Source organism: Danio aesculapii, chromosome 8 (assembly GCF_903798145.1).
Source record: "Danio aesculapii chromosome 8, fDanAes4.1, whole genome shotgun sequence".
NCBI classification, from domain to species: Eukaryota; Metazoa; Chordata; class Actinopteri; order Cypriniformes; family Danionidae; genus Danio; species Danio aesculapii.
In genome coordinates, this window is record NC_079442.1 from 52,338,632 (window position 1) to 52,351,131 (window position 12,500).

General features: G+C 38.1%; 1 protein-coding gene across 1 annotated transcript in view; it reads left to right on the forward strand.

Moving 5' to 3' along the window:
* The window catches only part of pi4kab (phosphatidylinositol 4-kinase, catalytic, alpha b), a 133,679-nt gene that overhangs the window by 29,565 nt on the left and 91,614 nt on the right, over positions 1–12,500 (forward strand). Inside the window, exons 6-12 of the mRNA XM_056463221.1 lie at positions 1–194; positions 4,812–4,878; positions 6,891–7,039; positions 8,251–8,316; positions 8,432–8,528; positions 10,916–11,104; positions 12,271–12,371. The exon at positions 1–194 is cut by the window's left edge and continues 75 nt beyond it. Coding sequence (XP_056319196.1) covers positions 1–194; positions 4,812–4,878; positions 6,891–7,039; positions 8,251–8,316; positions 8,432–8,528; positions 10,916–11,104; positions 12,271–12,371 — 863 coding nt within the window. The remainder of the gene's footprint in view (positions 195–4,811; positions 4,879–6,890; positions 7,040–8,250; positions 8,317–8,431; positions 8,529–10,915; positions 11,105–12,270; positions 12,372–12,500) is intronic.

Genomic DNA, 12,500 nt, shown 5'->3' on the forward strand with positions numbered 1-12,500 from the left:
AGCCCCTCCTCTGTCAGCTGTTTCCCCGTGAAGCTCCACCCCTTGTCACACCTATCCGCGGATCGGTGGAAACCGAAGGCGTCCGCAGGAGATCCTTCAATGACTTCCGCTCCATTCTGCCCAGTTCACTGCTGACCGTCTGCCAGAGCGACACGCTGAGACGCAAGAGCACCGCCACTAACCTCGACGCACAGGTAACATGCGCTTTTATAATAAAATCTGAAACATTACAATTAATAAAAATGTAGCCAGCAATGTCAACCTTGTCGTAAAATAAAATTAAGTTAGCGATAGCGAAGATAGCGAAACCGTTTCTACGTTTTTTTTGTGTGTGTGTAAGGAAGTGTTTTACAGTACAGTGAAGTACTCAGAAGTGTCTCTGTCAGTGTTTTCAAGCAATTATATTTGATTTACCAGTATATTTAAGTCACACAAGTGGCAATTTCCATAACAGAGAGGTGTCACATCCATAACCAAGCTTTTCCCTCATAAAAGCAAAAATTATTAGCATAGTTTCTTTTGGGTTGTGCAGTTTAATTCACCGAATTTCTACAAAGTATGCTGTAAACTAGCAGACTTTTTTGGTCGCATCCATAACGCATGTAGATTTATCCTAATAACTTTAAATAAACATGTCAAAAAATAAATAAATAAAGAGCTATTTATTGCACACTTCTTCAAAGAAAACAACCATTTCAAACAAGTTACACAGCAAAGGGCTTATAAAGCACAACATTTACCACTTTACAATAAGATCTCATTAGCAAACATTAGTTAATGTATTATTAACCAACATAAAAAGAAGCAGCTACATTTGTTGCAGATGTTTTTGTCAATGTTAGCTATTAATTAGGACTTTGGATTTCAATGAGTTAATAAATATTAACCCAAAAAACTATCACCTTATATTAAGGAATGATTTAAAATTACTGTAGTCTTCATAATAATAATAATAATAATAATAATAATAATAATAATAACATAAATAATAATGATAATAATAACATTAATAATAATAATAATAATAATAATAATAATAATAATAATAATAATATTGATAATAATAATAATAATAATAATAATAATAATAATAACAATAATAACAACATTAATAATAATAATAATTATTCTTATTAATTATACACCTTATATTAAGGAATGATTTATAAGTACTGTAGTCTTCATTATTATAATAAATAATAATAATAATAACAATAATAACAACAATAATAATAATCACCTCACAGCAAGAAGGTTGCCGGTTCGAGCCTCGGCTGGGTCAGTTGGCATTTCTGTGTGGAGTTTGCATGTTCTCCCTGTGTTCGCGTGGGTTTCCTCCGGGTGCTCCGGGTTCCCCCACAGTCCAAACACATGCACTATTGGTGAATTGGGTAGTCTAAATTGTCCGTAGTGTATGAGTGTGAATGAGTGTGTATGGGTGTTTCCCAGAGATGGGTTGCGGTCGGAAGGGCATCCGCTGTGTAAAACATGTGCTGGATAAGTTGGCGGTTCATTCGCTCAGTATGCGCAGGTGCAGCGTATTACGTTGGATCGGATCATGATTGGCGCTTGGATTGGTGGCGGCTGTATTTAAACCTTCCGAGAGCATGGGTTCGATGGCTCCCCGCTCTCTCTCGATTCCCCGCTCCATCTCAGTGGAGATATTCTTGATCAAGTGATAAAATGAGTGTTGGTTGCTGATATCTCTTATGTGGCGTTTTGTGAGATGCCGATGTGACGTTGTTAATTCTAACCGGAGAAACCCGGTTGTCTATCTCCCTGTCTGGCTTGGAGCATGGTAGGGAGGTTTGGTGCCTTCTGTTTATTATTTTAGTTTTCTCCTGTGTTTTCTAGGGAAGTTTGATCTAATTTAGTTAGCTTTGTTTATTGTCATTTATTTTGGCTGAACCCCTCCCGATGTTATTTTTGCTCCTTATTTCTGTAAAATAAATTATATTTTCTTGTTAACTCTCAGTGGTTGTGTTTTGGTTTATATTTTGCGGAGAGAGAGCGCGGGGGCACCAGGGATTATATTTTTAATCCCTGTTATTTTTGTTACGTTTTAGTTAAACCTGTTTTTGATTAAGGATTTTTAATTTAATTCGTAACACTAATTTAAAATATAAAACATGTTTATAGATTGATATTTGTCTGATCTCATAACTCTGTGTTTAGTAGTTTTGGAAAATATAAACAGATGATTCAATATAATGTTAACATATACTTCCTCTGGGGATTTCTGTTTTGAGTTTTTACTGCAGATGTCACATCCAACACTGGAATTGCTGTAGTACACTAAGGACCAATTCCAATTGTATTTTTGTAGCCCTTCCCCTTCCCCTTGGCCCTTACAACTGAGGGTTAAGGGGAAGTGCTTCAAAATTTACACCTGAGATTTGGGAGAGCACTACAGCACCTGCACACGTCATCATGTCATCGCGATCTCTTGCTTCATGTGAGATCAGATGATGGAGACTGCTGTAGTTATTCCAGTTGTGTTATTTTTTGGTATTTATCTTCAGGAAATCACTGAAGGCATATGCTATCATAATATAATGTGACAATAAGATCGTAACTGTACTGTGTATTTACACAGTGGCCATATTCATCATGTAAACACACCAAAAACAACATTAACAGTAAACCAGACACTGTAAACAGCTCATTCTCAGCCACTAGACATTACTGACAGGGTATTCGAGTGTCATTGAGTGTCAGAATGTTGTGGGACTGCTGTACAGGAGTTCTTATTAGGGATTATAGATCGTGAAATTTAGTTTTTTTAGCGTTTTTTTTTTTTTTTAAAGCATGACGGTAACACATGAACGCGGTTATGAATATATTAAAACGTGTTTGTTTGTCATAAAAATTCTTAATAATTACAAAAAAATCCTAATTTGTGGCTCTCTTTACTTCCGTAACAGCAATGCTGCCGCTGTGGCTGGTGTATTCTGGGAAATTTTCTTACCCCTTGGTTTCGAGTGTGGTCCTGAAAAATCTTCGTTCAAAGGGGTATTCAGCCCTTCCCCTTAGCCCTACGCCTTCAAGCTAAAGAGAATTAGGACACCCATACCCTTTGGCGTGCACATGCAAAACGAGGGGTAGGGGTAAGGGGAAGGGCTAAGAGGTAGAATTGGGATTGGGCCTAAAAAAACGTTAATTGGATTTACTTCATTTTTTCTAAGGTAAGTGGTTGCAAATAATTTGCATGGGCTGAATTTAAACAAACAAATTACATTTAGTAATGTTCAACTTGTATTTATTTTGTTTGTTTAAATTCAGCCCATATAAATAGTTTGCAACCACTTACCTTAAGGGGCAGCATGGTGGCTCAGTGGTTAGCACTGTGGCCTCACAGGAAGAAGGTTGTTGGTTCGAGTCTCAGCTGGGTCAGTTGGCATTTCTGTGTGGAGTTTGAATGTTCTTTCCTTGTTGGCGTGGGTTTCCTCCAAACAAGTGCCCTGTACACCCATCGGCCACTTTATTAGGTACATCTTACTAGTAGTGGGTTGGACCGCTTTTGCCTTCATAACTGCTTTAATCCTTCATGGCATTGATTCAACAAGGTACTGGAAATTTTGGTTGACATGATAGCATCACGCAGTTGCTGCAGATTTGTCGGCTGCACATCCATGATGCCAATCTCCCATTCCACCACATCCCAAAGGTGCTCTATTGGATTGAGCTCTGGTGACTGTGGAGGCCATTTGAGTACAGTGAACTCATTGTCATGTTCAAGAAACCAGTCTGAGATGATTCACGCTTTATGACATGGCACGTTATCCTGCTGGAAGTAGCCATCAGAAGATGGAGACACTGTGGTCATAAAGGGATGGACATGGTCAGCAACAATACTCAGGTAGGCTGTGGCGTTGACATGATGCTCAATTGGTACTAATGGGCCCAAAGTGTGCCAAGAAAATATCCCCCACACCATTACACCACCACCACCAGCCTGAACCATTGATACAAGGCAGAATGGATCCATGCTTTCATGTTGTTGACACCAAATTCTGACCCGACCATCTGAATATGGCAGCAGAAATGGAGACTTGTCAGACCAGGCAACGTTTCTCCAATTTTCCATTGTCCATGAAAATCCCAGTAGATCAGCAGTTTCTGAAATACTCAGACCAGCCCGTCTGGCACCAACAACTATGCCACGTTCAAAGACACTTAAATCCCCTTTTTTCCCCATTCTGATGCTGGTTTGAACTGCAGCAGATCGTCTTGACCATGTCTACATGCCTAAATGCATTAAGCTGCTGCCATGTGATTGGCTAATTAGAAATTTGCGTTAATGACCAGTTGGAGAGGTGTACCTAATAAAGTGGCCGGTAAGTGTATTTGCACACATTTACAGTAAATATGTAAAAATAAATAATTAAAATAGGTTGAATGATGGACTCTGTGTGCTAAGATTCTGTGTGGGCCTACTTATTACATGCCTAATGTTATTGGCTGCTTCTTTGTATTCATAAAGTACATTTTCTGCATGATCTCTAATCCTACCTAATATCTAACCCAACTTCTACCCTAATAACGATTAATAAGCAGAAAATTTGGAGTTTATTGAAGCAAAAGTCCTAGTTTAAGGTTTGTTAATAGCAAAAAATGTACCTTAAAAAAATTGTGACCCAATATGCATTACACAATGTTAAAACTAAAAGTAGGTGGTAGTCAGAAAAGTGCAGTTATTGTGCAGGGTTTGACTGGAGCTCCTGACAGTATGCAATAAACGAAGACCAGAAAGAATTTTATTTCTTTAATGCACAGTATAATTCATTTCAGTGCTGTGTTTTGTTGTTCAGGCGAGTCCGGACCGCGGTGGACCTTCGCCCTGCTCTCCAACAGCTCCGGGACCGCAGTATTTTGAAGGTAATTTAAGGTCTGCTGTGTGTCTAATCTCTAATCTCTGATGCGAACAAATGGTTTTAACATCTCAACATTCCTCAGCAGATTCTGTGTTCAGAGTTCATGCACTTCTTTCTCAATAAACCTCTTTATTTCTCTGTGCTTTCAGCTGTTCGTCGCTGTAATTCTGTTTGTGTGTGTTATTATGAGTGGCTGGAGGGTTGTTTTGATTCTATGGTTAAAGGTTTTTAACTAGTGTTTATTGTGTTAGTGATGTCCTCACAGTTAATTAGTATAGTTAACTCACTGAAACCAAAAAACTAAACCTAAAGGGAAATGAATGTTAACTGAAATGCATTTACAAATACATTACAAATGCAAAAATACGTTTATTTCAGTGTTACATGTAAAATAACACTGGATCAAACAGAAACTATCGCAGAGCAGGTCATGTGGTATTTCAAAGTGTCCTAATATTGTGTTGGAGTCTCCTACAACAGCTTTAAATGCATCTAAGATCAGAAAACATTGTCATTTTATCAGAATATGCATTTAATATTCGAATCATTTGACGATGATTTGGATTTGATTCATTTGGATCAGTTCAGAGCTTAAGTTCTGTAAGGCCCTTCCCCTTCCATAAGCCATCTGTTCTCTGATTGGTCAGCTGGCCAAGTCTGTTTTGATTAGTCTTTTGATATCAGAAAGTAAACGCCCCTTTCATAGTTTGTATGTCATGGGAGGCGTATTTATGCTAATTAGTTACTTTGATCATGATGTAGATCAGTAGCAGGCAAAAGATTTGAACAAGTAACGACTCATTAAATTGATTCAGAGCCGACTCTGTCTTTTGAGAGAGAATATCTTTATTTATTATGCGCTGTTTTGATGAAAAACTTTACAGACTTTTACATTTAAGAATAGCTATGTTACAGCTACATTTATTTCAGCTAGTCTTAATTGTGAAATAAAACTGAATCAAATAGAAACTATTGAAGAGCAGGTCATGTGGTATTTTAAAGTCTCCTAATATTGTGTTGGAGTCTCCTACAACAGGTTTAAATGTATATAAGATCAAAAAACATTGTCATTTTTTTTAGAATATGCATTTAATGATAGAGGGATCTTGGGAGAATTTCAATATGATTAATCTGAATCAATTCTGAGCGTAAGGTCTGTAAGATCCTCCCCCTTCCATAAGCCAACTGTTCTCTTATTAGTCAGCTGGCCAAGTCTGTTTTGATTGGTCTTTCTGTTTCAGAAAGGAAACGCCCATTTCAGAGTGTTTTTGTGTCGTGGGAGGCGGGGTTTATGCAAATGAGTTACTTTAATTATGTTGCAAATAATAAATAATGACTCACTAAGGCGATTCAGAGCCGACTCTTTCTTTTAAGAGAAAAAAAATCTTTATTTATTGTGCACTGTTTTGATGAAAACAGACTGTTTACATTGAAGGATTGGTACGTTACAAATTGAAAATATGAATATTATACCCCTTGTTAAAAGATGTTAAATAACTCTGATGTCTCTTGAGTGTTTATGTGAGGTTTCAGCTTAAAATACTGCCTTAAATAATGTTTTCTAACTCTCTGAAACTGACCCTGTGCTATTTTGGCAACTGCCGCTTTAAATGCAAATGAGATTGTGCTCTCAGCCCTATTGTGGAAAAGGGGTGGAGCTAAAAATTTGTATCCATTAGAATAGCAGGAGATTCAAAACAGCTGCTTCTCACTCAGGGCTGTGTATGCTAATGAGGGAGAGATGGGCACTAGTGGGCGGGGCTTTTGCTCTCTGACATTGTACGAAGGGAGAATGCCAATCAAAGTGTTTCTGCAGACTGGTTTTATCACGTGTGATTATTGAAATATATAATTAATACACTTTTACTATTAGAGACTGGATATATTCACACACTGCTGACACAACTGTGTTTAAACCCCTTATAAAAGTGATTTTTTTCCCTTTAATGACTCACACATGGTTTTTAGTTCAGAAATGTCTGTGATTAAGTGTAAATCTGATGGTTGTTTTGTCAGGGTCGTATCTGAGTGACGGGAGTGCAGTGAATCCTGATTATTACTTCACGACGGTCAGCTCCAGTTTCTCCATGTCTCCTCTGTTCAGCGGAGCCAGCGGACCAGAAATAAACGTCCCGCTGGAGCTGCTGAGACGCCTCTTACAGATGGTACATACAATTATTACAGATAATAATAATACAGAAGAGGTGTGTGATTATAAGTAATAAAAAACAACACAATCCCATCCTGAGAGTCCAAAAGGATTGACTGTGTAATAAAAACTTATTATAATATTGTCCGAATGAGCTTATATACAGTGGAAGTCTGAATTATTCGTCCTCCTGTGAAATTCATTTTCTTTTTTAAATATTTCACTACTGATGTTGAACAGATTCAGGAATTTTTCACAGTATTTCCTCTAATATTCTGTAAGATCCTCATCCTTCCAAAAGCCAACTGTTCTCTTATTGGTCAGCTGGCCAAGTCTGTTTTGATTGGTCTTTCTGTTTCAGAAAGGAAACGCCCATTTTAGAGCGTTTGTGTGTCGTGGGAGGCGGGGTTTATGCAAATGAGTTACTTTAATTATGTTGCAGATTGGCAGCAGACAAAAGATTTGAAAATATAATGACTCACTAAAGCGATTCAGAGCCGACTCTTTCTTTTAAGAGAAAAAAATCTTTATTTATTATGCACTGTTTTGATGAAAACAGACTGTTTACATTGAAGGATTGGTACGTTACAAATTGAAAATACGATTATTATACCCCTTGTACCGTCCTGTGAAATTCATTTTCTTTTTTAAATATTTCACTACTGATGTTGAACAGATTCAGGAAATTTTCACAGTAATTCCTCTAATATTTTTTCTTCTGGAGAAAGTCTTATTTGTTTTATTTCAGCTAGAATAAAAGCAGTTTTAATTATATTAAAGCCATTTTAAGGTCAATATTATTAGCCACCTTAAGCAATGTTAGTTTTGGATTGTCTCCAGAACAAACCACTGTTATACAATAACTTGCCTAATTACCCTAACTTTACCCTAATTAACCTAGTTAAGCCTTTAAATGTCACTTTAAGCTGTATAGAAGTGTCCTGAAGAATATCTAGTCAACTATTATTTGCTGTCATCATGGCAAAGATAAAATAAATCAGTTATTAGAAATGAGTTATTAAAACTATTATGATTAGAAATGTGTTGAGAAAATCTTCTCTCCGTTAAACAGAAATTGGGGAAAAAAATAAAGAAGAGGGCTAATAATTCAGCAGGGCTAATAATTCAGGAGGGCTAATAATTCAGCAGGGCTAATAATTCTGACTTCAACTGTAGTTATCAGTCTGTATTGTATAAAGCATCAAGTGGTTTGTCTTGTTGCTGCAGGTGAAGCAGTTTGTGTCAGATTCGTTCCTCAAGTCTCTGGACGCTGTAGTGACTGAGGTTACAGAGGTAAAGTCACGTCTTTCTTCATACCAATTTGAAGGAAAAATGTAATTTTCACAAAGCAGACACTGAAGTCTGTTTGCTTTTTCTGCTCTTACCAATTCTTTCATTTCCGTTTAAGGCGAATACAGGCATGGATCTGTTCTACAAAGGCTTCAGCGACCCGCTGTACGTCAGCATGTTCAAGATGCTCAGAGACACGCTCTACTACATGAAAGGTGACTAAACTCTGTGTTGTTTGCACTCATTTTTTAATACTGATTGACGTGTACTTCATCCAAAGCTGGTTTGTACTGTTGGTTTAAACCCAAATAATTTTACCCAAATAATCCGATTCAAAACGTCCATGTAGACAATGACATTAAATCCGACCGGCTTAGAAGACGTAGTTTATTCTGTGCCACTTTATGTTAAGTGGCCTTAACTAATATGTGCTTACATCAGAATATAAATACAATGTACTTAATGTGTTACAATTGCATTGCACTACAGTTCTGGTGCTCTTGAGGTGGAATACGGTTAGTGACAGCTTCGGTGGTTTGGGTTTAAGGTGTAAGGGATGGTCAACAGTGTAATTATAAACGTAATTCCACAAATTAATTACAGATGTAGTTACATGCATGTATTAATCAAGCAGAAGTACAATGTAAAAATGCAGTATAAGTACATTCTAACCAATTATAAATTTCAGTGTAAGTACATATTAGTTAAGGCCTCTTAATTTAAAGTTGACTAGTTTATTCCTTTTCTAATCTAATCCAACAGCAAAAAATGACCATGTATACACTTGAATCCGACTGGTACTGTACATGTAGTACATGTACAGTGCAATGTGCATATTTTAAAGGGCACCTGTGGTGAAAAATCTACTTTTCAAGCTGTTTGAACAGACATATGTGTAGGTATAGTGTATAGACCGTCATATTGGGGTGATATAAACACACCCAGTCCTTTTTTTTCAATTTAACAACATAAAAACAGTGGACCAATTGGAGCTGTTTTGAGACCGACAGCGACTTGATGTAGGAATGCAGTCCCCCCGCCCACCAAATTGATTGACAGCTGCGTTTTAACATGTGTCCGTAGTAACGCGTATAATCATATCAACAAGACCAGACGAGCGCAAAGCAACCGGGAATAAAAGGTGTGTTCAGTTCGCTAGGATCATCAATCATCATCAAATGTGATCAAGAGTGAGTTTTACGTTTAAAACAGAGCATGTGTGTAATGAAGTACAGCGCTTCCCTTCAGATTTACTTTATCAGCACAGCCGCGTGTCAGAACAATTACAAGAGACACTTGTGGAGGTTAAATCAGGTTTATTTTGTATATTAACACAACAGATATTCATTCACAGATATTCACAGATTAAGGCACGCTGACAGGCACGTGGAAACGGTGGGCGGGAAAGACTAGCCTTAAAGGCGCAGTACAAAAAAACAGCAACAAGCTGTTACAAGCTATAAAATAGAAACTTCAGAAAGCTATAATAAATAATCTGATGGGTGTTTTGAGCTCAAACTTTACAGACACATTCTGGAGACACAAAAGACTTATTAAATCTAAAAAAAAGGAGTCACCTATGTGCCCTTTAATAAATGCATGTAAAACTGCTCGCTGTATATTTTCATTAGGCTGCTAAATAAAGCAATTCATTTTAGAAATGTGCTGTAACCTAAATATAAGTTAAAAGTAGCCCAATAAATAATAGAATTAAAACAAAACAAATACAGTAGAAGTCAAAAATTAGTAGAAATTAGAATTAAGAAAGTTTGGAGAGAAATAACAAAACAAAAACTCCAACACCGAAAAGAGACAGTGGACACTGTTGTAGTAAATTAAATTGTAGTCGGCGCCAATAGCCTAGAGTAGGGGTCACCAAATTTGTTCCTGGAGGGCCGGTGTCCTGCAGATCTTAGCTCCAACCCTAATCAAGCACACCTGAGCAGGCTAATGAAGGTCTTACTAGGTATACTTTAAACATCCAGGTAGGAGTGTTTGGGCAAGTTGGACTCCAGAACTAAGATTGGTGACCCCTGGCCTAGAGGTTAGTGCGTCGACACATTGCTCACGGCGACCCGAGTTCGATTCCCGGCTCGAGGGCCTTTGCCTTCTCCCATCTCTGCTCTGCATACTTTCTGCTCTGCATACTGTCTGTAAAATCTCCACTGTCCTATCCCAATAAAGGCCAAAACCCCTAAAAAATTTATTATTAATAAAATAAAATAAAATTGCATATGTATTTATTCTATGATGTATGCATGTAACAGTCTAGCATTCACTTTTTATGCTGAACCCAAGCTTTCTTAAACATGTATAATCAGAACTCAAATATTGAATTATAATCTGATTCAAATATTATGTTACGTTTAAATGTTTATTTATACATTATTTATTTATTTATACATTAATTTTGTATAAAGCATATTTAAACTTAATGCAGTATTTGAATCAGATTATTATGTTCAGAGTTCATGTCAACAGGTCTGCTATCAGATTCAGTTCATTCGGATAGATGAAATTTGCTGCATGTAAACATAGTCGGTGTCCTGCTGGTCTGAGGTCAGCTGTGATTGGTGTAATTGTGTTTATTGTCTCCTGTCAGACGTGCAGGCGGGTTTCGTGAAGGAGGTGCATGATTTTGTGCTGGAGCAGTTCAGCAGCAGTCAGTCTGAGATCCAGCGGGTCCTGCATGAGGAGCGTCTGCCGGGTGAAGCCAGTCCTCTGAAGCTCCGCTGCCACGCAAACGCAGCCTGTGTGGACCTGATGGTGTGGGCTGTCAAAGATGAGCAAGGTCTGTCTGTCACCGACCATTCGCAATCAGCATTAACAGCAATGCAGCAATCTATACACTGGCTAACAGTTCTCTAGGATCAGGATCAGGGGTTCCCAACCAGCATATTGACAACACAAAAAATGCAACAGTCTAAGAACCTTATATATTTTTATAGTCATTTATTTATGTTTAATTTAATACAAACCTCACCTGCTGGGCACAATGTTTACAGCAGTGTTTCCCAACCCTGTTCCTGGAGGCACACCAACAGTACATATTTTGGATGTCTCCCTTATCTGACCCATTAACTTCAGGTGTTGGAGTCTCTTCTGATGTTATAAGTTGATTCAGGTGTGTTTGATTAGGGAGAGGTTGAAAATGTGGACTGTTGGTGTGCCTTCAGGAACAGGGTTGGGAAACACTGGTTTACAGCACAAGTCTATTCTTGGCTTCATTTTGGAGAGCGCCACTCGGAGATCATCCTCCATGTTCAGTCGTGACCTGGATTTATTTTTAATGTATGCGAGTGCCGTAAAGGTGTCGGAAAGTTGAACCTGGTGAATGCATCAATATTCTGCATCTGACGTTATTGCTGTGTCGTTAATCTAACGTAACCACACCAGGGGTTGTGATCCAATGGAAAATCCTGAAAAGCTGATGGCTTTTGATATGCATGTTATTATAATGCAACTTCTAACTGCTTTTATCTTTTGTAGGTTATGAATAAGCTTATGCTTAATGGTCCATTCATTCATTTTCTTTTCGGCTTAGTCCCTTTATTAATCCGGGGTCACCACAGCGGAATGAACCGCCAACTTATCCAGCACGTTTATCACAGCGGATCCTCTAGGAAACATCCACACACACTCACTCATACTCATACACTACGGACAATTTAGCCTACCCAATTCACCTGTACCACATGTCTTTGGACTGTGGGGGAAACCAGAGCACCCGGAGGAAACTCACACGAACGCAGGGAGAACATGCAAACTCCACACAGAAACGCCAACTGACCCAGCCGGGACTCGAACCAGTGACCTTCTTGCTGTGAGGTCACAGTGCTAACCGCTGCGCCACCGTGCCGCTCTAGTTTTAAATAATTGTAGTTAAATATAGATATATGAAGTAATAATATAGCGTTAGAAAAAACTAATATATAATGAATTGTGTTCCTTTTATAGGAGCGGAGAATCTGTGCACTAAACTCTCGGAGAAACTTCAGTCTAAAACATCCAGTAAAGTGATCATCGCCCACATGCCTCTGCTCATCTGCTGCTTACAGGTGAACCTGCAGAGATGTGTGTGCGTGTGCGTGTGCGTGTGCGTGTGTGTGTGTGTGTGTGTGTGTGTGTGTGCGTGTGTGTGTGCGTGTTTTAGGGTCTGGGTCATCTATGTGAGAGCTTTCAGGTTG